The sequence below is a fragment of the Panulirus ornatus genome, chromosome 1 (genome assembly GCF_036320965.1).
Source record: "Panulirus ornatus isolate Po-2019 chromosome 1, ASM3632096v1, whole genome shotgun sequence".
NCBI classification, from domain to species: domain Eukaryota; kingdom Metazoa; phylum Arthropoda; class Malacostraca; order Decapoda; family Palinuridae; genus Panulirus; species Panulirus ornatus.
In genome coordinates this window covers 78,789,240-78,814,415 of record NC_092224.1, presented here as the reverse complement: position 1 = coordinate 78,814,415, position 25,176 = coordinate 78,789,240, and the positions used below count along the sequence as shown (strand labels likewise).

The 25,176-nt window shown below is 40.6% G+C and overlaps 2 protein-coding genes across 3 annotated transcripts in view; one reads left to right on the top strand and one right to left on the bottom strand.

The window, feature by feature from the left end:
* LOC139750002 (uncharacterized) overlaps positions 1 to 25,176 on the top strand; it is a 402,403-nt gene that overhangs the window by 325,755 nt on the left and 51,472 nt on the right. For both annotated transcript variants that reach the window (XM_071664370.1, XM_071664369.1), the window contains 6 exons: positions 7,299 to 7,433; positions 9,678 to 9,858; positions 10,304 to 10,432; positions 15,976 to 16,157; positions 16,322 to 16,450; positions 23,833 to 23,988. In XM_071664370.1, coding sequence (XP_071520471.1) covers positions 7,299 to 7,433; positions 9,678 to 9,858; positions 10,304 to 10,432; positions 15,976 to 16,157; positions 16,322 to 16,450; positions 23,833 to 23,988 — 912 coding nt within the window. The remainder of the gene's footprint in view (positions 1 to 7,298; positions 7,434 to 9,677; positions 9,859 to 10,303; positions 10,433 to 15,975; positions 16,158 to 16,321; positions 16,451 to 23,832; positions 23,989 to 25,176) is intronic.
* Positions 16,463 to 25,176, bottom strand: part of LOC139750028 (short coiled-coil protein homolog) — a 160,151-nt gene continuing 151,437 nt past the window's right edge. Inside the window, exon 7 of the mRNA XM_071664444.1 lies at positions 16,463 to 18,129. The gene's annotated coding sequence lies outside the window, so the exon portion shown is untranslated. The remainder of the gene's footprint in view (positions 18,130 to 25,176) is intronic.

The following is a 25,176-nucleotide window of genomic DNA, read 5'->3' as shown; positions in this document are numbered from 1 at the left end:
AGGATGTAAGGCATGTGTACGTGTAGGAAGAGAGGAAAGTGATTGGTTCTCAGTGAATGTAGGTTTGCGGCAGGGGTGTGTGATGTCTCCATGGTTGTTTAATTTGTTTATGGATGGGGTTGTAAGGGAGGTAAATGCAAGAGTCCTGGAAAGAGGGGCAAGTATGAAGTCTGTTGGGGATGAGAGAGCTTGGGAAGTGAGTCAGTTGTTGTTCGCTGATGATACAGCGCTGGTGGCTGATTCATGTGAGAAACTGCAGAAGCTGGTGACTGAGTTTGGTAAAGTGTGTGGAAGAAGAAAGTTGAGAGTAAATGTGAATAAGAGCAAGGTTATTAGGTACAGTAGGGGTGAGGGTCAAGTCAATTGGGAGGTGAGTTTGAATGGAGAAAAACTGGAGGAAGTGAAGTGTTTTAGATATCTGGGAGTGGATCTGTCAGCGGATGGAACCATGGAAGCGGAAGTGGATCATAGGGTGGGGGAGGGGGCGAAAATTTTGGGAGCCTTGAAAAATGTGTGGAAGTCGAGAACATTATCTCGGAAAGCAAAAATGGGTATGTTTGAGGGAATAGTGGTTCCAACAATGTTGTATGGTTGCGAGGCGTGGGCTATGGATAGAGATGTGCGCAGGAGGATGGATGTGCTGGAAATGAGATGTTTGAGGACAATGTGTGGTGTGAGGTGGTTTGATCGAGTAAGTAACGTAAGGGTAAGAGAGATGTGTGGAAATAAAAAGAGCGTGGTTGAGAGAGCAGAAGAGGGTGTTTTGAAATGGTTTGGGCACATGGAGAGAATGAGTGAGGAGAGATTGACCAAGAGGATATATGTGTCGGAGGTGGAGGGAACGAGGAGAAGAGGGAGACCAAATTGGAGGTGGAAAGATGGAGTGAAAAAGACTTTGTGTGATCGGGGCCTGAACATGCAGGAGGGTGAAAGGAGGGCAAGAAATAGAGTGAATTGGAGTCATGTGGTATACAGGGGTTGACGTGCTGTCAGTGGATTGAAGCAAGGCATGTGAAGCGTCTGGGGTAAACCATGGAAAGCTGTGTAGGTATGTATATTTGCGTGTGTGGACGTGTGTATGTACATGTGTATGGGGGGGGGGGGGGTTGGGCCATTTCTTTCGTCTGTTTCCTTGCGCTACCTCGCAAACGCGGGAGACAGCGACAAAGTATAAAAAAAAAAAAAAATATATATATATATATATATATATATATATGTGTGTGTGTGTGTGTGTGTGTGTGTGTATACGAGGGAATGGGCCATTCTTCGTCTGTTTCCTGGCTCAATCTCGCTGACGCGGGAACGGTGATCAAGTATACTAAAATTTGAATATTCTTGATCGGTAATCTGGCGATATCTCTGGCGGCAAGACCTCACTGGGGTCTGCATAATGTTTACACCGCACGCACACACACAAGCGCCTTTATCTCCGTGCTGTTTATTTGGAGATGCCTGAGGATTGGCGGAATGCGTGCATAGTGCCATTGTACAAAGGCAAAGGGGATAAGAGTGAGTGCTCAAATTACAGAGGTATAAGTTGGTTGAGTATTCCTGGGAAATTATATGGGAGGGTATTGATTGAGAGGGTGAAGGCATGTACAGAGCATCAGATTGGGGAAGAGCAATGTGGTTTCAGAAGTGGTAGAGGATGTGTGGATCAGGTGTTTGCTTTGAGAAATGTGAGAAATACTTAGAAAAGCAAATGGATTTGTATGTAGCATTTATGGATCTGGAGAAGGCATATGATAGAGTTGATAGAGATGCTCTGTGGAAGGTATTAAGAATATATGGTGTGGGAGGCAAGTTGTTAGAAGCAGTGAAAAGTTTTTATCGAGGATGTAAGGCATGTGTACGTGTAGGAAGAGAGGAAAGTGATTGGTTCTCAGTGAATGTAGGTTTGCGGCAGGGGTGTGTGATGTCTCCATGGTTGTTTAATTTGTTTATGGATGGGGTTGTTAGGGAGGTGTATGCAAGAGTTTTGGAAAGAGGGGCAAGTATGAAGTCTGTTGGGGATGAGAGAGCTTGGGAAGTGAGTCAGTTGCTGTTCGCTATGATACAGCGCTGGTGGCTGATTCATGTGAGAAACTGCAGAAGCTGGTGACTGAGTTTGGTAAAGTGTGTGAAAGAAGAAAGTTAAGAGTAAATGTGAATAAGAGCAAGGTTATTAGGTACAGTAGGGTTGAGGGTCAAGTCAATTGGGAGGTGAGTTTGAATGGAGAAAAACTGGAGGAAGTTGAGTGTTTTAGATATCTGGGAGTGGATCTGGCAGCGGATGGAACCATGGAAGCGGAAGTGGATCATAGGGTGGGGGAGGGGGCGAAAATTCTGGGAGCCTTGAAGAATGTGTGGAAGTCGAGAATATTATCTCGGAAAGCAAAAATGGGTATGTTTGAAGGAATAGTGGTTCCAACAATGTTGTATGGTTGCGAGGCGTGGGCTATGGATAGAGTTGTGCGCAGGAGGATGGATGTGCTGGAAATGAGATGTTTGAGGACAATGTGTGGTGTGAGATGGTTTGATCGAGTAAGTAACGTAAGGGTAAGAGAGATGTGTGGAAAGAAAAAGAGCGTGGTTGAGAGAGCAGAAGAGGGTGTTTTGAAATGGTTTGGGCACATGGAGAGAATGAGTGAGGAAAGATTGACCAAGAGGATATATGTTTCGGAGGTGGAGGGAACGAGGAGAAGAGGGAGACCAGATTGGAGGTGGAAAGATGGAGTGAAAAAGATTTTGTGTGATCGGGGCCTGAACATGCAGGAGGGTGAAAGGAGGGCAAGGAATAGAGTGAATTGGAGCGAAGTGGTATACCGGGGTTGACGTGCTGTCAGTGGATTGAATCAAGGCATGTGAAGCGTCTAGGGTAAACCATGGAAAGCTGTGTAGGTATGTATATTTGCGTGTGTGGACGTATGTATATACATGTGTATGGGGGTGGGTTGGGCCACTTCTTTCGTCTGTTTCCTTGCGCTACCTCGCAAACGCGGGAGACAGCGACAAAGTAAAAAAAAAGATATATATATATATATATATATATATATATATATATATATATATATATATATATATATATATATATATATATATATATGTGTGTGTGTGTATTACGAATATAGTGCATATGAACACGCACTTTCATAGAACATAATACCCTCAACATTTAGGTTTCGAACCCAGGGCCTTTTGCAAGGTGTCGGGCTAGGATATGATCGTCCTTATAGGGAAATAACTATTCTGTTACAAGTAATCAAATACCCTTCGTCGTGATCACATCCATTAGCAACGGGGTCTACAAAGGTCAAATCCCATCAGGCTCACATTACCAGCAGCTGACATTTTACATAAACTTGCTGTGCGAACGTGGAGGTATATGAACATGAATATAGTGCAGATGAACGCGTACTTTCATAGAACGCATAATACTCCCGAACAGCTAGGATTCAAACCCAGGACCTTTTGCGTGGTAATCGGGAATGGTAAAAGCTAGGCTATGATCGCTCCTGTTAGGGAAATGACTGCATTTTATTACAAGTAAGCAATACCTTTCGTCTTGCAGCCATGAGCGTCGGTGTCTGCACCGTTCAAATCATAACATGCTTACATTACCATGAGCTAGCAATTTGCAAACCTTTACTGTACAAATGTGGAGGTATATGAACATGAATATAGTGCATATGTAGGTGATTTTCCATAGAACACATAATACCCTCCAACAGCCAGGATTTGAACGCAGGACCTTTTGCTTGATAGAACGTGAAAGCTAGGCTCTGATCGGTCCTAATATCCATTTGACTATTTGGTTACGGTATAGTTCTGTAAAATGCTAGCCTGATGGGATTTGACCGGTGTAGACCCCATTGCCAATGGATGTGAGACAAAGGGTACTTGATTATTTGTAATCAAATAGTCATTTCCTTACAAGGGGCGATCACAGCCTAACAATATTAGTCATGTATCAAATGATAGGCATGTAATAGAGACTTAAATGTAAAGTTCTGAGAGGAATAGCTGGGATGTCTGATAACTGTCTTATGGAGGTGAAGATGAAGATTTGTTGAGGTTTTCGAAAAACGAGAGAATGTTGGGAAGAAGAGTGTGTTAGAGTAAGTGAGCTTGGAAACCTGTAGACTTGTGTGAAGAAATACCAGGAAAGATTGAGTGTAGAATGAAAAGGTGAGAGTAAATAAAATGGGAGCGGGTGAGGAATGGGATGTATTTAGGGAAGCATTGATGGCATGTGCAAGAGATGTATGTGGCATGAGGAAGATTGGAGGTGGGCAGATTAGTAAGGGTAGTGAGTGGTGGGATGAAGAAATAAAGTTGTTAGTGAAAGAGAAAAGAGGCATTTGGATGGTACTTACAAGAAAGGAGTGCAATTGCCTGAGAGATGTATAAGAGAAAGTCACAGGTCATGAGATAGGAGCAGGGGTTGAAAAAGAGGACAAATGAGGGTTGGGGTGAGAGGGTATCATTGAACTTTGGGTAGAATAAGAAGTTGTTTTGGAAGGAGGTAAATAATATGCAAAGGACAAGAGAACAAATGGGAACACTCAGTGAAAGGGGCAAGGGGGGAAGTGACAACAGATAGTGAGGAGGAGATGAAGAGATGAAGCGAGTATTTTGAAGGATTGTAGACTCTTTTGGTCAGTGTGATATGTGAAGGGAGAAAGTCAGGGAGAGTGATTTGGTGAGGAAGGAAGAGATAGTGAAAGCCTCGTGGAAGATGAAATCTGGCTAGGCGGCAGGAGTGGATGGTATTGCAGTTGAATTTAGTAAGAAAGGGGGTGACTGTGTTGATTGGTTGGTAAGGATATTCATTGTATGCAGGGATCATGGTGAAGTGACTGAGAATTGGCGGAATGCATGTATAGTTCCATTGTACAAATGCAAAGGCGATAAAGGTAAGTGTTCAAATTACAGAGGCATATGTTTAGTGAGTATACCTGGAAAACTGTATAGGAGGGTATTGATTGAGAGCATCAGATTGGGGAGGAGCAGTGTGGTTTCAAAAGTGGAAGGGGATGTGTGGATCAGATGTTTGATTTGAAGAATGTCTGTGAGAAATACTCAAAAAAAAATAGATGGATTTGTATGTATCATTTATGGATCTAGAGAAAGCATATGATAGCATTGATAGAGATGCTTTGTGGAAGGTCTTAAGAATATATGGTGTGGGAGGTAAGCTGCTCAAAGCAGTGAGAAGTTCTTATCAAGGACGTTAGGCATGTGTGCAAGTAGGAAGAGAGGAGAATGATTGGTTCCCAGTGAAGGTCAGTGTGTGATATCACCATGGTTGTTTAATTTGTTTGGGGATGGAGTGGTTAGAGGTTAACTTATTCCCTGTGAAACATTTGATTTTTTTTAATTTAACTAATTTATGTAACTACCATTCTGATTCAGATTATCTTTACTGTGTCTGATAAAAGGCAATTCACCAATGAATATTTTCATCCAACATTGCATTAATATAAGTGGTAACTTTGGTATTGCTTCAGTCAGTTTGATTACCAAAATTTTAAGGTAAGCAATTATTACATTAAATTCTTGACTATACTGAACATTGTTTTTATGTTGTTTAACTCTAAGAACCTTGCTAATCTGACCAATGTAACTGATCACATTCTTTACGGGAATATTGTACACACACTCCTTCAGAGCAGTAAAGAATTTCTGATAAGACTTTCCTGGACGGTGTTATAATTGTTGAATACTACATTGATATTAAATGTTTTTAACAGAACAGGATCATTTAGTTCTTAAGTTTTTGTTCACATATATTTCTTTAGGTTGAACATTGTGCAAATATTTTCCAGCAAGGTTACAAGCTGAGTCAAGGAAATGTTTGGGATGATGTAACTTATATCCAGTATCATGGATATCACAGAGTTTATCAATGAATTCTGGACTACATATGCAAAATGCTCTGATGTACATTGATGAAAATACACACTGCTTTACTATACTGTGATGAGTATTGTAGCAGTGATTTTTTTGAACCGTTATTTACAGGTTTACAATAAGTGATGAATTTTAGACTTTTCCATCCCTATTAATAGTACAATTCAAGAATGTTTATGTACTGTCGTTTTCTTTTTCAAGAAAGAACTTAATTGTCTACCAAGCTTTTGAATTTGAATTGTTTGGTGGACTGAATAAAGTATATAACACTAAATGTAGGTGTGTTATACTAAAGGTACAGTAACTTTCTAGATGTATGCATCACACTTTATAAGAAGTGTCACAATGTGGAGAGGCTTATCACAGTAAAGGCAAGTGTGTCATACTGGTGAAAAGCATGTCATGGAAGAGGTAACTATGTCTGATTTGGAGAAGGTATGCCACACATGGTTTTGACCTATAACATGAATTGATTTAAACATTTTTCTGGCAAATAATTCGGTGAATCCACTATGGCACCCATAATTGAAATATTATTGTCACTTCTTAAATTAAACATTTGCAATAAATACAGCATTGCAGAAGGGAGTGGGGAATGCTGTCTTTACCTTCTTTCTAATTCTAGCTCTCTAAATGCTTTTGATGTCAATTTGTGAAACAAGTTTCCCTTGTCAAAGATTCTGATCCCAGGCTCCATCTGACCTAAGCTTCTGTCCCATCACCCTGTTGACCCCAAGTTTTGACTGCAATGCCCCGATTTCAAATTCTTATCCTTACTCTAGCTTTCCTCTGACTTACGTTTGTCACCTGTCTTTGGCCCTAGTCTTCACTTGACATCAGGCCCTAATCCCACTTCTCTTCTAACCATTGTATCTGATTTCTTTTCAATCCAAGCTTACATCTTACTCCAACTTCAGGACTCAACTTCTCTGTCTCAGAGGCTGACCAGTCTTGCTGAAAGGCCTCCCAGATATTAACCAGGTCTTTCCCGATCTTTTTATGAGATCCCGTCTTCCACCTGACAACTGATTCATGCCTCCTCTGACTCTAGTTTCAGATTATTGTTCATACCTGAACCCACTTCCTGTTATTACTTAGTCTGATCACAGATTTTATCAACAATTCACTGTGACAATTTTTGGTCACATCTCTTTTTGACCCATTTCTGATCATGAATCATAGAGCCCCCAGTTTCTGAGCACAACTCAGTGTCTTGCAATATCTCTCAAACTCTAGTTTTGTCCTATTATTCATTGTACTCCAATTTGTTGCTCTAAACTGTGATTGTAACTCCCATATACCAGAATCCTACCTAGTCATGCAGTGGTTTGACCTCCTTGGATTTTAGATTTTTATTGTCCACTAACAGGACTCAGTTCCCATCTTATGAATTTCTTTCCTGGCAGATGAAGAAGTGGGGCCGTGGAGCATATTGGGGAATAGGAGCTGAGTATGACCCCAACTGGATCTTGACAGAGAAGCAAAAGAAGTTGCAGGCAGACCTCATAGATCTCTGCAGGGTCAAGATTAAACCCCAAGCAGTAAGTCAATCTGTTGGCTTCCAAAGAAATTTTTGGTACTACCAGCTAAAGTTTAACAAACTAACTTTGAAAAACTTTATTGCACTTGTGTATGGTATTTAAAATATATAGATCAGTGACCCAAGAATAGTTTGCACTAGGTAGTTATTATATCTTGTCCTTCGGTTGTGCCATTGCTTCTGGTTAAGATTTTTTCATAATCTTTTTGTCCTGAAATGTTAATCCAAGCTGGCATAAAATTTCATGGGATCAAAGTTGAATTATGGATTGTGTGTTTGTCATATACTGTAATTTTTTTTTTTTTTTTTTTTTTTTTTTATACCTCGTCGCTGTCTCCCGCAGTTGCGAGGTAGCGCAAGGAAACAGACGAAAGAAATGGCCCAACCCCCCCCATACACATGTACATACACACGTCCACACACGCAAATATACATACCTACACAGCTTTCCATGGTTTACCCCGGACGCTTCACATGCCTTGATTCAATCCACTGACAGCACGTCAACCCCTGTATACCACATCGCTCCAATCACTCTATTCCTTGCCCTCCTTTCACCCTCCTGCATGTTCAGGCCCCGATCACACAAAATCCTTTTCACTCCATCTTTCCACCTCCAATTTGGTCTCCCTCTTCTCCTCGTTCCCTCCACCTCCGACACATATATCCTCTTGGTCAATCTTTCCTCACTCATTCTCTCCATGTGCCCAAACCATTTCAAAACACCCTCTTCTGCTCTCTCAACCACGCTCTTTTTATTTCCACACATCTCTCTTACCCTTACGTTACTTACTCGATCAAACCACCTCACACCACACATTGTCCTCAAACATCTCATTTCCAGCACATCCATCCTCCTGCGCACAACTCTATCCATAGCCCACGCCTCGCAACCATACAACATTGTTGGAACCACTATTCCTTCAAACATACCCATTTTTGCTTTCCGAGATAATGTTCTCGACTTCCACACATTTTTCAAGGCTCCCAAAATTTTCGCCCCCTCCCCCACCCTATGATCCACTTCCGCTTCCATGGTTCCATCCGCTGACAGATCCACTCCCAGATATCTAAAACACTTCACTTCCTCCAGTTTTTCTCCATTCAAACTCACCTCCCAATTGACTTGACCCTCAACCCTACTGTACCTAATAACCTTGCTCTTATTCACATTTACTCTTAACTTTCTTCTTCCACACACTTTACCAAACTCCGTCACCAGCTTCTGCAGTTTCTCACATGAATCCGCCACCAGCGCTGTATCATCAGCGAACAACAACTGACTCACTTCCCAAGCTCTCTCATCCCCAACAGACTTCATACTTGCCCCTCTTTCCAAGACTCTTGCATTTACCTCCCTAACAACCCCATCCATAAACAAATTAAACAACCATGGAGACATCACACACCCCTGCCGCAAACCTACATTCACTGAGAACCAATCACTTTCCTCTCTTCCTACACGTACACATGCCTTACATCCTCGATAAAAACTTTTCACTGCTTCTAACAACTTGCCTCCCACACCATATATTCTTAATATATTTTTATTCATGGTAATAACACCCTACAGGAATAGAATTAACTGACAGATCTCGGATATTTTCCAGTTTTCTGTTTTTATGCGATAAGCTCTTTACAACAGGCATAGACAGCATCCTTAGTATGTAAATGTATGTAATGCCTTAAAACTCTGTACTATTTTATTAAAGTCCTTGTCCATAACCATGATAGATTTTTTGTACCTGAAAACAGAAGTCAAGTGTTAGTACATTTTTTTAAAAGAATGGTAGCAAATGTACCCATCCCCTTTTGCCAACAACTCTTCACAAAAGTTGTATGTGCACACTTATTCTGTCCCATGTAAATGAGAAAAGGAATTAGTTAATTGATAACTAGGTAGATAGTACTAATATATTCAGTTACCATAGATTTTCTACAGTGCAACTCTCCTTTGTACACCTCTTTGTATTCTAAGTTTATAGATATCTTGGAAAATTTATTTATGCACTTTTTTAGAGTATGGGTTGAAGTTTATGGATTTTCAAATTTTTTCATCATATATAATCTTGATACTGATTTACTATTAAAACACTGGAATGTAATTTCTATATGGAAACTTTTTCTGACTGATTAAAAAATACTCTTGTTTAATAAAGGCTTTGAGAATAAAATCAATCATTAACTGCAAACATTTATATTGCTACAAAGTTCAGCAATCCTTTGTTTGATCTTGTGTTGACAGATTCACTGTGACCGCAACTATGAGTTTCCTAGAGAATCCTTGAATGCCATTGCTGAGCTAGGCCTCTTGGGCCTTATTGTACCTAAGAAGTTCGGAGGTCTTGAGGAAAACCATGTCTGTTGTGCAATGGTGTGTGAGACAATTGCCCGCTATGGATGTTCATCCACTGCTATGGTCTACAGTAAGTGATCATAATGTGATACTGGCTGACTATGGCTCTCCCTCTGCTTTCAGGGACTGGCTTTACTGTACAGCATTTATCCACTGTTTTTCATGCACTATAATAGATTATGATGAGCCTCATTCTGTATTACTGACCTGCTAATGCTCTGTCCTCGGATGCATTCTTATCATATTACTGTTCCATACAGTACAACAAGCTCCTTGTTATCTTATCCAGGTTGAGTAGTGCCCATCCTTTTCTGTATTGGTAGAAAGTTTCTCAACTGACAGCAGTCCATTGTTGAGTTCCTTTTACAACTTTGACCTGTAGTAACTGATAATATCTTGGTGAAGTATAATTTCTTCTAATTCATTTTTTATTACATATTTATAATGTATTAAGTATTTCAGCAGCAACCTCTCTTTAAAAAAAATTAAGCATATTGTCATATTTTTCGTGATAGCTATGCATCTTGGAGCCTGTTCTACACTGCTCTTCCGATATCATGACAACCCTCGTGTTCAGGATCTACTCTCACGCCTTGATAAGGATAAGTTGGTTGGGACCCTAAGTTATTCTGATCCTGCAACAGGTAAGCTATCTCAAATTGTTTATATTAATTTTTTTTCTAGATGTTATTATTCTTGTGGCTTTTGTATACTTGGTTATTTTTCCATAAGTCAGAAAAATCAGAGATGATTCAATTCATTTGCCACAAGCTCCACCACTGTACTGAAGATATGAAAAATTTTCATACTCGTTCATCATTTTCTGCATAGCAAGGAAGTGATGAAACAGACAAAAAATGGACTCATTTGTTTAAATCCACTCTGTGTGTGTCATGTATAACACGTGGAAACCAGAGATTCCCTATCCACATCCAAGCCCTACAGGTCTTTCTGTAGTTCCCTTAACTGCTTTTTATAACCCTGGTTCAGCCCAGTGACAGCACATCACCTCTCATATACCACATTGCTCCAATTCACTCTATATCCCACCCTCCTATATGTTCGAGCCTCATTCTCTCACAGCTTCTTTCACTCAATTCCTCCACTATTTTGTTGGTTTCCCCCACTTCTCCTTGTTCCTACTACTTCCAACATGCATACCCTCTTAGTCTGCTTCTCCTCACTCAGCCTCTTCATATGACATAACTTGTTTCAGCACATCCTCATTGGCTTTCTCATACTGTACATACTTTTCTTACTTCTACACCTTACTCTATCATTTCATATTATATCACTCCTACGAACACCACATGTCCTCTGACATTTTATTTCCAACACATCCACAATCCACAGTCTTCCATACTTTATTTTTCATTTAGGGCCCATGCCATGTATCCATGTAATACCATCAGGACTACCATACCAATATTTTGTTTCCAACACTTTCACAGTCGTCCATACTTTTATATTTAAGGCCCATTCCTTGTATCCACATAACACCATTAGGACTACCATACCATCATCCATACCCATCATTACCCTCACAGACAGTGGACTCACTTTCCACACACTTCTCATTCCACCTAGTACCTGAGCCCACTCACCAACTCCCTTGGCTTGCTTCGGCTCCCATGGATCTGTAGAAAACATATGATTGACTTGATAGAGATGCTTTGTGGAAGGTGCTAGAATATATGGTGTGGGAGGAAAGCTGTTAGAAGTTGCAGGGAGTTTCTACCAAGAGAGTAAGGTATGTGAGCAAGGACAAAAAGAGGAAAATGTGTGGTTCCAGGTGAAGGAAGGTATGTCTGCGACAAGGGTGTGTGATGTCATCATGGGTCCTTAATCTGTTCATAGATGGGGTGGTGTGGGAGGTGAAGGCCAGGGTTTTGATGAGGGATGCAGGTGTGTGGTATAACCTGAGTACCTGGGAGGTGAGTCGGTTATGATTTGCTGATGACACAGTGTTGGTAACAGATTTTAGAGTGTGAAAAGAGAAAGTTGAGAGTAAATGTGGATGAAAGCAAGGTTATGTTTAGCACTGTAAGTAGACAGGTTTGTTAGAATGTGAGTTGGAATGAAGAGAACTTGAAGGAAGTGAAGTGTATGGAACAATGGGGGCTGAAATGAGCCATAGGGTGGTTACAGGGTGAAGGTCCAGGGCACATTGTGAAATGTTGGAGAGAGAATTCACTCTATGTGAGAGTAAAGATGGGCGTATTTGATGGTATAGGAGTTCTAACTTCTGTTTTGCTTTTTAGAAAGTTAGAATACAAGGATGGGAGGGTTTCTAGCCCCCTGCTCCCATTCCCTTAAGTCGCCTTTGACAACACATGGGGAATGCATAGGAAGTATTCACTGTATTATGGTTCATGGTGAAGGGCCTGAGGATTAGTGGAATGCATGCATAGTGCCTTTGTACAAAGGGGAGAAAGATGAATGTTCAAATTACAGAGGTATATGTTTGTTGAGTATTCCTGGGAAATTATATGGGAGGGTATTGACTGAGAGGGTAAAGGCATGTACAGAGCATCAGATTGGGGAAGAGGAGTGTGGTTTCAGAAGTGGTAGAGGACATGTGGGTCAGGTGTTTGCATTGAAGAATATATGTGAGAAATACTTAGAGAAACAGATGGATTTGTTTGTAGCTTTTATGGATCTGGAGAAGGCATATGATAGACTTGATAGAGATGCTTTTTGGAGGTTATTAAGAGTATATGGTGTGGGAGGTAAGTTGCTAGAAGCAGTGAAAAGTTTTTATCAAGAATGTAAGGCATGTGTACGAGTAGGAAGAGAAGAGAGTGATTGGTTCCCAGCAAACGTCGGTTTTCGGCAGGGGTGCATGATGTCCCCATGGTTGTTTAATTTGTTTATGGATGGGGTTGTTAGGGAAGTGAATGTGAGAGTTTTGGAGAGAGGGGCAAGTATGCAGTCTGTTGTGGATGAGAGGGCTTGGGAAGTGAGTCAGTTGTCGTTCGCTGATGATACAGCACTTATGGCTGATTCGGGTGAGAAACTGTAGAAGCTGGTGACTGAGTTTGGTAAAGTGTGAAAGAAGAAACCTGAGAGTAAATGTGAATAAGAGCAAGGTTATTAGGTTCAGTAGGATTGAGGGACAAGTTAATTGGGAGATAAGTTTGAATTGAGAAAAACTGGAGGAAGTAAAGTGTTATAGGTATCTGGGAGTGGATTTAGCAGCAGATGGAACCATGGAAACGGAAGTGAGTCACAGGGTGGAGGAGGGGGCAAAAGTTCTGGGAGCATTAAAGAATGTGTGAAAGGCGAGAATGTTATCTCGGAGAGCAAAAATGGGTATGTTTGAAGGAATAGTGGTTCAACAATGTTTTATGGTTGCAAGGCATGGGCTATAGATAGAGTTGTGCGGAAGAGGGTGGATGTTTTGGAAGTGAAATGTTTGAGAACAGTATGTGGTGCGAGGTGGTTTGAAAGGGTAAAAGAGATGTGTGGTAATAAAAAGAATGTTGTTTGAGAGAGCAGAAGAGGGTGTATTGAAATGGTTTGGTCACATGGAGAGAATGAGTGAGGTAAGATTGACAAAGAGGATATATGTGTCAGGGGTGGAGGGAATGAGGAGAAGTAGGTGACCAAATTGGAGGTGGAAGGATGGAGTGAAAAAGATTTTGAGCAATCGGGGCCTGAACATACAGAAGGGTGAAAGGCGTGCAAGGAATAGAATGAATTGGAATGATGTGGTATACCGGGGTCAACATGCTGTCAGTGGATTCAATCAGGGCATGAGAAGTATCTGGGGTAAACCATGGAAAGTTATGTGGGGCCTGGATGTGGAAAGGGAGCTGTGGCGATGGGAATGGATGAAGGCAGCAAGTATGAATATGTGTATATATATATATATATATATATATATATATACATATATATATATATATGGATTTGTATGTAGCATTTATGGATCTGGAGAAGGCATATGATAGAGTTGATAGAGATGCTCTGTGGAAGGTATTAAGAATATATGGTGTGGGAGGCAAGTTGTTAGAAGCAGTGAAAAGTTTTTATCGAGGATGTAAGGCATGTGTACGTGTAGGAAGAGAGGAAAGTGATTGGTTCTCAGTGAATGTAGGTTTGCGGCAGGGGTGTGTGATGTCTCCATGGTTGTTTAATTTGTTTATGGATGGGGTTGTTAGGGAGGTGAATGCAAGAGTTTTGGAAAGAGGGGCAAGTATGAAGTCTGTTGGGGATGAGAGAGCTTGGGAAGTGAGTCAGTTGCTGTTCGCTGATGATACAGCGCTGGTGGCTGATTCATGTAAGAAACTGCAGAAGCTGGTGACTGAGTTTGGTAAAGTGTTCGAAAGAAGAAAGTTAAGAGTAAATGTGAATAAGAGCAAGGTTATTAGGTACAGTAGGGTTGAGGGTCAAGTCAATTGGGAGGTGAGTTTGAATGGAGAAAAACTGGAGGAAGTGAAGTGTTTTAGATATCTGGGAGTGGATCTGGCAGCGGATGGAACCATGGAAGCGGAAGTGGATCATAGGGTGGGGGAGGGGGCGAAAATTCTGGGAGCCTTGAAGAATGTGTGGAAGTCGAGAACATTATCTCGGAAAGCAAAAATGGGTATGTTTGAAGGAATAGTGGTTCCAACAATGTTGTATGGTTGCGAGGCGTGGGCTATGGATAGAGTTGTGCGCAGGAGGATGGATGTGCTGGAAATGAGATGTTTGAGGACAATGTGTGGTGTGAGGTGGTTTGATCGAGTAAGTAACGTAAGGGTAAGAGAGATGTGTGGAAATAAAAAGAGCGTGGTTGAGAGAGCAGAAGAGGGTGTTTTGAAGTGGTTTGGGCACATGGAGAGAATGAGTGAGGAAAGATTGACCAAGAGGATATATGTGTCGGAGGTGGAGGGAACGAGGAGAAGAGGGAGACCAAATTGGAGGTGGAAAGATGGAGTGAAAAGATTTTGTGTGATCGGGGCCTGAACATGCAGGAGGGTGAAAGGAGGGCAAGGAATAGAGTGAATTGGAGCGATGTGGTATACCGGGGTTGACGTGCTGTCAGTGGATTGAATCAAGGCATGTGAAGCGTCTGGGGTAAACCATGGAAAGCTGTGTAGGTATGTATATTTGCGTGTGTGGACGTATGTATATACATGTGTATGTGGGTGGGTTGGGCCATTTCTTTCGTCTGTTTCCTTGCGCTACCTCGCAAACGCGGGAGACAGCGACAAAGTATAAAAAAAATATATATATATATATATATATATATATATATATATATATGTGTGTACATATGTTTGTGTATGTATCTATTGAAATGTATATGTGCGTGTGTTTGCATTTATGTATGTGCATTTGTATTTGGGTGGATTGGGCTATTCTTTCATCTGTTTCCTTGTGCTATCTTGCTTACCCGGGAGACAGCAACTAAGTATAATAAAAAAAATGAATTCTAACTATTGTATGCATGCAAGATTGGGTTCTAGATGACAAATTATAGAAGAGAATGAATGTGTTGGAGGTAAAATGTTTGAGGACATATGGTGGGAGAAGGGTTGACTGAGTAAAAAATAAGGTTACAGAGAGGTGTGACAGTAAAAAAAGTATGGTTGGGAAAGCTGAAGAGGGTATGTTGAAATGGTATAGACATATGTAGAGAATGAGTAATGTGAGATTGTCAAAGATGGTATATGTGTTTGAAGTGGTGAGTACAGGAAAGGGAGACTGGGGAAGGATAAAATGAATTGAAGTGATCTGATATACAGAGGGAACATGTTATCACTGGACTGAACCAGAGCATATGAAGAGGTTATGAGAGACCATAGAAATGTCTATAGAGCTTGGTTGTAGATGGGAGATCTTATCTCACTACATGATACTTGACTCCTATAGAGTAAATATGAGCAAATGAGGCCATTTCTTCCTCTGTTCCTAGTGCTACTTTGCTAACATGGTCACCGATAAGAAGTACAAAAAAGTGTTAGTAAACTGTTTGTACCCACAATTTGCGTAGCCATGAAACCATAAAGTGATTTTAATGTTCTTATAAAAAATGTATGTCATTAACAAATGTAAAACCTAATGATTTCACCAGAGTCTCACTGGATTGATAATCGACAGCATTCATCGTGAGGTGTTTTTTAAAGTAACAATAAACATGCCTTCGTAAGAGTTGCTACTCAAATTCTTACTGTATTCATATGTACCCCTTTTTACTTAGGTGGGCACTTTTGGTTTCCAATGTCTTCTAAGGTGAAGAGCTTAGATGAGAAGACTGTCCAGCTTCTCAAGTTTGGGTCATGGGCCACAAGTGCTGGACATGCTGATTGGTATACTATACAGACTGTCAGCCCTGATCATGGAGGTGACTACTCCGACATCTCATGTTTCCTTATATATAAGGTGAGTGAAATTAAAGGGATATAGCTTGGTGCAAATGGAATGAAATAGAGAAGAAGTTGAATTCATTCAGTTATTAAGGGGAAGGCCATCAGCGGGAAAGAAGGGTTGAGTTATATGAGGAAAATAGGAGCAAGGAGCTAGAAAACTTATTTTCCTTTCCACAGGATGAGATACGTGCCAATACTGAAGACTGGAGTGCCCTGGGAATGCATGGAAACATGTCCGGCCCATTGGTTGTTGAAGGCAAATTTGATATCAACAGAATGGTTGGCCCACCTGGTGATGGTCGCATAGTAGGTTGTCTGTATTGTTTGTATTTTGTGGTAAGCAATATATGTTGTCTGAGTTTACTGTATGCATCACAGGCAAAATGCTGAACTGGCTCATAATTCACATTATATCAGCAAGTTTAGAGTAAAATTTCATTGAAAAAAACTGATTTTTGGCCTGATGAAGAGCACAAGAAATAGGATAATGAGCCTGTGAGAGACTTCTAACCCTTATTAAGTTAGCCAGGGACCATGGGTTACTGAATTATGTCTTGGTCCATTTGGACAGAAATGTATTTACTACCTTACTTTCCAAACCATGAGAGAATAATGTTATCCCCTTATAGTCTGCTATCATGGTCTTGCAAATCCTAGGTAAAAATCATGTTGAATGAATGATATTTCGTCCTTAGTTTGTTCATCATGGATTCAGTAAGCTTTTCAGATTCACAGTCTGCCTTTGGATTGCAAAATGGCTTTCAGACTTGGTCTGTTTTCTAAATCATGGCAACAAGCAAAGAACTGAACCAGCCAGACAGTGAAGTTTTTAATCATAGTAACCAACATGGCAGGGCAGAAAATGAAAGAAGGAAGTGTTGTAGGATAGGAGATATAACGTTCTGTCCTTGTATAGCAGCAGCAGCCAGGTACATGCCACAGGTCTAAGCCTTAGTGGTGGGAACATACACACATCATGAAAACAGTGCTCCCAATGACACCCTTCTGACTCTGCACAAGAGAAACACCAACTGGATATGCTTCAAGTTATGAGGCAAGTTATAGAATGTGAGGAAATTTTGAATGAAGAGTAAAGAATCATGCGAATTACATGTTATAAAGTGTTAGACAGACTGTAGATGTTTATGGATTGAATGCCATCAATCCACTTGTAGATGAGGCAGGAAGAAAAGGCAGCAGCCTGGCAACGGGTAGGATTATGATGACCACTACGTTGCTGTCTCACACATTGGCCATTCTGATACTGTAGCAGTACCTCCTGGTCATTGGTTGCCTGCTGCCTACTACCTTCGAAAATGTAGGTTTTGTAGAGTGAAAGACCATTCTTTACTGGAGGCAGATTCCCATGAGCAACTGGGCTCACAAGTGTCAAATGAACTCTATCCTTAAGTGCAAAGGTTATACATTTACTCTAAAATTGAGATAGCAAGCTTCAGTGTGAATTCTGTTGAAATGCAAAAGGTATTGGAGGAAAAAGGTTATGTAACAATAATAGAGAGTTCAGCAAGGGAGGATGAAATTATAAGAAGCAAATTCCCTCATTAGTATCACCAGAACAGAAAAAGTTCATCTCACTGAGAAAACACTTGAAACTGAAAGCTCAGCACAGTACATTTCACTTTCATAAAGGTTAGATGCTGACAGAATATTTTTATCTTTAGTCATATCAGTATACAGGATCAAAAGTAAATAAGCATTTTCCTGTGGCAATACTTCCTAGGAAAGTAAGTGCCAGATATTTTTATATCCTGTAAAGTATGATTCCTGTACAAATGATGGAAATATAACAAACAATCTAGTTATGGGTAGTCTATCTTTATAGAGCAGCAGAGATTAAACTGAAATATCAGGTTGTGTTGCAAGAGCCAAAAACTCTTTTCAAGTAATGTGAGTAAAAAAAATATATTTATACACCTGATCTCCTACTTACCACTTGTGCAAATTATGACCATCTGTACATACAGCTGGAAAGATATATAAAACGAAAAATAAAATTGATGAAATATGAACTAAAGACTCTTAAATAAAACATAAAAACAAAACTACAGCTGGTTAGAAAAAAGATAATCATGATAGAAATTGAGTAGGATAGAAGAATGCTGCACAGGTATACGAATTCTACATGCCATACTTGAAATGGACCTAAGACGTGCATACGTCTTAGGTCCATTTCAAGATCCAACTAGTGGGACAGACGTTTTACATTCCCTGTTTCAGTCCATTGACAGCACATCAACCCCGGTGTACCGCAACATTCCAGTTCACTCTATTCCTTGCCTGCCCTCAGTACCTTTATGACTTCTTCCCTAAGCTTTTTGAGGCAAAGGTCAGAGCCAGTGTCTTTGTCGGTCCACGGATAAAGAAGATCCTGGAGTGCAAGGAATTTTCCAAGAAGCTCACTAGGAAGGAGTAAGCAGCTTGGTATACCTTTGTCACGTTGGTTTGGGGCTTACTGGACAATCACAAGGCTGAAAACTATGTGAAGCTGGTTGAGACTGTGGTGAAGAATTAAGGCAAAATGGGCTGCAGGATGTCCCCTTGACACACATTTTAATGAATTCAATGAGAACATGGAAGCATATTTGGAGGAGCAAGGCAAGAGCTTCCAGCAGAATCTACTGGACTTTGAACACTGCTACCAAGGAATATATAACAAGAACATAATGGGAGATTATATTCAATTACATTCAATGAGAACATGGAAGCATATTTGGAGGAGCAAGGTGAGAGCTTCCAGCAAAATATACTGGGCTTTGAACACTGCTACCAAGGAATATATAACAAGAACATAATGGGAGATTATATTTGGGGTCTGATTCGCGAAAGTAATTTACAGTACAATTGTAAATCTCATAAAACTTCTTGCTTCTAAATTTCTTGTGATCACTTTTGTTGAACATTAGTTTAAATTCATGTTAATTTTGATTCATATGTTCTGACTTTATGCAAATAAAAATGTGCAAATATGCCCTTTGTCCAATTGGAAATAGGTAGATTTCAAAATATCATTGTCCTGGTCACAAATGCAGAGTTTGAAGGGAATGATAGCCATTTTCTCAACATTTTACACATAGCAATTAGGAAATAGCATTTACTACATAAGATGAAAATTGTGTTACACAGTGTATTTTTCATGTCGTAGAAGGCAACTGGGGGGGGGGGGGGGGGGTTATGATCTTCCCCTCCATTTTTTTACTTTTCCAAATGAAGGAACAGAGAATGGAGCCAAGTGAGGATCTTCCCTGTAAGGCTCAGTCTTCTGTTCTTGACACTACCTCACTCATGTGGGATATGGCAATATTTACATATATTTATATTTATTCATTATACTTTGTCGCTGTCTCCTGTTTTAGCGAGGTAGTGCAAGGAAACAGACGAAAGAATGGCCCAACCCACCTACATACACATGTATATAATACACGTCCAGACATGCACATATACATACCTGTACATCTCAACGTATACATATATATACACACACACATATACATATATGCACATGTACATAATTCATACTGTCAGCCCTTATTCATTCCCTTACTGCCCCGCCACACATGAAATGACAACCCCCTCCCCCCGCATGTGTGCGAGGTAGTGCTAGGAAAGACAACATAGGCCACATTTGTTCACACTGAGTCTCTAGCTATCATGTATAATGCACCGAAACCACAGCTCCCTTTCCACATCCAGGCCACACAAAACTTTCCATGGTGTACCCCAGACACTTCACATGCCCTGGTTCAGTCCATTAACAGCACATCGACCCCGGTATACCACATCGTTCCAATTCACTTTATTCCTTGCATGCCTTTCACCTTCCTCTATGTTCAGGCCCCGATCACTCAAAATCTTTTTCTCTCCTTCTTTCCACCTACAATTTGGTCTCCCACTTCTCCTCATTCCCTCCACCTCTGACACATATATCCTCTTTGTCAATCTTTCCTCACTCATTCTCTCCATGTGACCACACCATTTCAAAACACCCTCTCCTGCTCTCTCAACCACACTCTTTTTATTACCACACACCTCTCTTACCCTTTCATTACTTACTCGATTAAACCACCTAACACCACACATTGTCCTCAAATATCTCATTTCCAACACATCCACCCTCCCCCTCACAACTCTATCTGTAGCCCACACCTCGCAACCATATAACATTGTTGGAACCACTATTCCTTCAAACATACCCATTTTTGCTTTCCAAGATAACGTTCTTGACTTCAACACATTCTTCAACGCTCCAGGAACTTTTGGCCCCTCCCCCACCCTATGATTCACTTCTGCTTCCATGGTTCCATCCGCTGCCAAATCCACTCCCAGATATCTAAAACACTTCTCTTCTTCCAGTTTTTCTCCATTCAAACTTCCCTCCCAACTGACTTGTTCCTCAACCCTACTGTACCTAATAACCTTGCTCTTATTCACATTTACTCTCAGCTTTCTTCTTTCACACACTTTACCAAACTCAGTCACCACCTTTTGCAGTTTCTCGCATGAATCAGCCACCAGCGCTGTAACATCAGCAAGCAACAACTGACTCAATTCCCAAGCTCTCTCTTCCACAACAGACTGCATACTTGCCCCTCTTTCCAAAACTCTTGCATTCACCTCCCTAACAACCCCATCCTTAAACAAAGTAAACAACCATAGAGACATCACACACCCCTGCCACAAACCATCATTCACTGAAAACCAATCACTTTCCTCTCTTCCTACACGTACACATGCCTTACATCCTCGATAAAAACTTTTCACTGCTTCTAACAACTTGCCTCCCATACTATATATTCTTAATACCTTCCACAGAGCATCTCTATCAACTCTATCATATGCCTTCTCCAGATCCATAAATGCTACATACAAATCCCTTTGCTTTTCTAAGTATTTCTCACATACATTCTTCAAAGCAAACACCTGATACACACATCCTCTACCACTTCTGAAACCACACTGCTCTTCCCCAATCTGATGCTCTGTACATGCCTTCACCCTCTCAATCAATACCCTCCCATATAATTTCCCCTGGAATACTCAAGAAACTTATACCTCTGTAATTTGAGCACTCACTTTTATTCCCTTTGCCTTTGTACAATGGCACTATGCAAGCATTTCGCCAATCCTCAGGCACCTAACCATGAGACATACATACATTAAATATCTTTACCAACCAGTCAGCAATACAGTCACCCCCTTTTTTTTTTTTAATAAATTCCACTGCAATACCATCCAAACCTGCTGCCTTGCCGGCTTCCATCTTCCACAAAGCTTTTACTGCCTCTTCTCTGTTTACCAAGTCATTTTCCCTAACCCTCTGACTTTGCCCACCACCTCAACCAAAACACCCTATATCTGCCACTCTATCATCAAACACATTCAACAAACCTTCAAAATACTTACTCCATCTCCTTCTCACATCACCACTATGTGTTATCACCTCCCCATTAAACCCCTTCACTGATATTCCCATTTGTTCCCGTGTCTTACACACTTTATTTGCCTCCTTCCAAAACATCTTTTTATTCTCCCTATAATTTAATGATACTCTCTCACCCCAACTCTCATTTGCCCTCTTTTTCACCTCTTGCACCTTTCTCTTGACCTCCTGCCTCTTTCTTTTATACATCTCCCACTCATTTGCATTATTTCCCTGCAAAAATCGTCCAAATACCTCTCTCTTTTCTTTCACTAATAATCTTACTTCATCCCACCACTCACATCCCTTTCTAATCTGCCCACCTCCCATGCTTCTCATGCCACAAGCATCTTTTGTGCAAGCCATCACTGTTTCCCTAAATACATCCCATTCCTCCCCCACTCTCCTTACATCCTTTGTTCTCACCTTTTTCCATTCTGTACTCAGTCTCTCCTGGTACTTCCTCACACAAGTCTCCTTCCCAAGCTCACTTATTCTCAACACTCTCTTCACCCCAACATTCTCTCTTCTTTTCTGAAAACCTCTACAAATCTTCTCCTTCGCCTCCACAAGATAATGATCAGACATCCCTCCAGTTGCACATCTCAGCACATTAACATCCAAAAGTCTCTCTTTCTCGCGCCTATCAATTAAACACGTAATCCACTAATGCTCTCTGGCCGTCTCTTCTACTTACATACGTATACTTATGTATATCTATCTCTTACATATGGCAAATATGTATGAAAAATATTTACATTTCCATTGTTTAATGGCAGTAGCCAGAAAATAATTTTTGTGTCTGAAGCTAAAAGTTGCTCCCAGCCCATACCATCATGCACAGCTTTCATTTTAACAAAACTATTGCCCATGTATAGGTCGACTCCCTAATTTTTTGCCTACAGATTTGGTCTTAAAAACTCGAACTATACATAGTATATATGGTATGTTCATTGAGTCAAGAGGTTGAATTACAGAACTGTCAAAGGAGAGATGAGAGTTGTGAGGATTTTTGATAGAGAGATGGGTATAAACTGGGATAAAGTAGATTATGTCTGACCCACTGAGATATCCTGTCCAAGTCTTGAGTTTATTGAGGAAGCTGTGTCAAGATGAGATGCAGATTGAGTGAGAGGAGTAGAATTAAAGGATGTGGATGAATGCAGTGTTGAGTCATCAGCATATGAGTGCTTTTGATTATTTGTGTGACAGTAAATCGTTGAGAAAAGAAGAAAAAATGTTGGGGACAGGACATAACTTTGAGGAACACTGCTGTTGATGGAAAAAAGTAGGAAAGCTGATCCGTCAACAACCTCAGAGATAGATCAGCTGAGAGGAAGCTAGATATGAAGGAACAAAATGAGGGAGGAAGCAAAAAAAGGGGAGCTTAGAGACGAGACCCTGATGCCACACCCTGTCTAAAGCTTTGGATGTGTCAAAGGCAGCTACACAAAACTCCTTAGAATCTTTCAGGGATGACCAGACTAGTAAGATGGGAGAGAATATCACTAATGGAACTCACCTTATGGAAGCCATACTGGTGATCAGAGAGACTATGATTTTTAAGGTGTCTATGAATATGGGAGTTGAGGAGGGATTCAAAGACTTGAAATGGTAGATGTCAGAGCAATAGGACGATAGAGGGGCCAGAATGGTAACCCTTTTTAGGGATGAGGTGTATCAATGTATGCTTCCAGGGAGAAGGGAAAGCTTTGGTTTTTAAAACAAAAACTGAACAGATGAACAAGCACAGGTGCAAGTTCAGAGGCACGCTCCTTCAGTACACAGGAATGAATGCCATCAGGACCATAAGCCTTGCTTGTGTCTAGAAAGAGGAGTGCTTTTTGGACAGTGCAACAAGATATTATGGGGAAGGGCATGGTAAATTGATACTACCTGAGGGTTTGTGTGAAAATACATTGGAACCATAGAAGTTGAAGAGGTCTCAGCATGAGTCATCCTGCTGTATAGTGAAAAAATTTCAACAAATATAGGAACAAATGCTACAAAAATGAAATTAATTTAGTACCTGTGCTGAAAATTGATTTTCTCATATCATTCATTGCTAGTTTATTATTCTGTCTTGTTAGTCACTGTAAATTTTAATTCATTACATGCTATGATTATTAATTTGTAACACTTGTACTATATTGCACATAACTGTTTTGTCTTATACATCATTGTTCCAGTATCTAGATAGTACTGTACCAGAAGTGATGATAAAAGCTTGCTTATTCCTTTTATTCTCCAGAGTAATGATGAGTGTGTTGATCCATACTTCTTACTATGTACCTCAAGTGTCTGGAATGGTATCTCTTTCGCCTCCCTGGATGTGGCAAAGAAACATGTTACTCGAAAGGCTCATGCAGATGTAGGGATGAGAGTATGTGACTACCCTACTATTCAAGTGAGTGCGACTTCACCATCATGCAGATTAGTGTATAGTCTTATCATCATCCATGTGATTGTCTAATCATTCTGCCATCTGAGTCAGTGTGACTTCTCTGCTATCTAGGAGGAGTATACTCCAGGTATCCTGATCATTGTGTTCTTCAACCATTTAGTTGGGTATGTATATATCCCAATTTCTTAATCTATTTGTCATTGTCATTATTGATCACTTCTTTGAAGTAGGGAGGAATCAACAAAAGGCCACAACAAAACACGAAGTTATTGATGAACCATGTAATATTTAAGAAAATATCCCTGCAGTTATTTTGGTAAGTGGAACAATCTAAGCAAATAAACAATGAATACAAAGAGTATGACTTTTTAGAAACAGCATGACAGGAAAGCAAAGTTTAGGGATAACAATCCACAAGTGTAAAGCTCCTACCCCTTATGAAATAATAGCATAATCATTTTTTTTTTTGTTTTTTTTTTTGCTTTGTCGCTGTCTCCCGCGTTTGCGAGGTAGCGCAAGGAAACAGACGAAAGAAATGGCCCAACCCACCCCCATACACATGTATATACATACACGTCCACACACACAAATATACATACCTACACAGCTTTCCATGGTTTACCCCAGACGCTTCACATGCCCTGATTCAATCCACTGACAGCACGTCAACCCCGGTATGCCACATCAATCCAATTCACTCTATTCCTTGCCCTCCTTTCACCCTCCTGCATGTTCAGGCCCCGATCACACAAAATCTTTTTCACTCCATCTTTCCACCTCCAGTTTGGTCTCCCACTTCTCCTCGTTCCCTCCACCTCCGACACATATATCCTCTTGGTCAATCTTTCCTCACTCATTCTCTCCATGTGCCCAAACTATTTCAAAACACCCTCTTCTGCTCTCTCAACCACGCTCTTTTTATTTCCACACATCTCTCTTACCCTTACGTTACTTACTCGATCAAACCACCTCACACCACACATTGTCCTCAAACATCTCATTTCCAGCACATCCATCCTCCTGCGCACAACTCTATCCATAGCCCACGCCTCGCAACCATACAACATTGTTGGAACCACTATTCCTTCAAACACCCATTTTTGCTTTCCGAGATAATGTTCTCGACTTCCACACATTCTTCAAGGCTCCCAGGATTTTCGCCCCCTCCCCCACCCTATGATCCACTTCCGC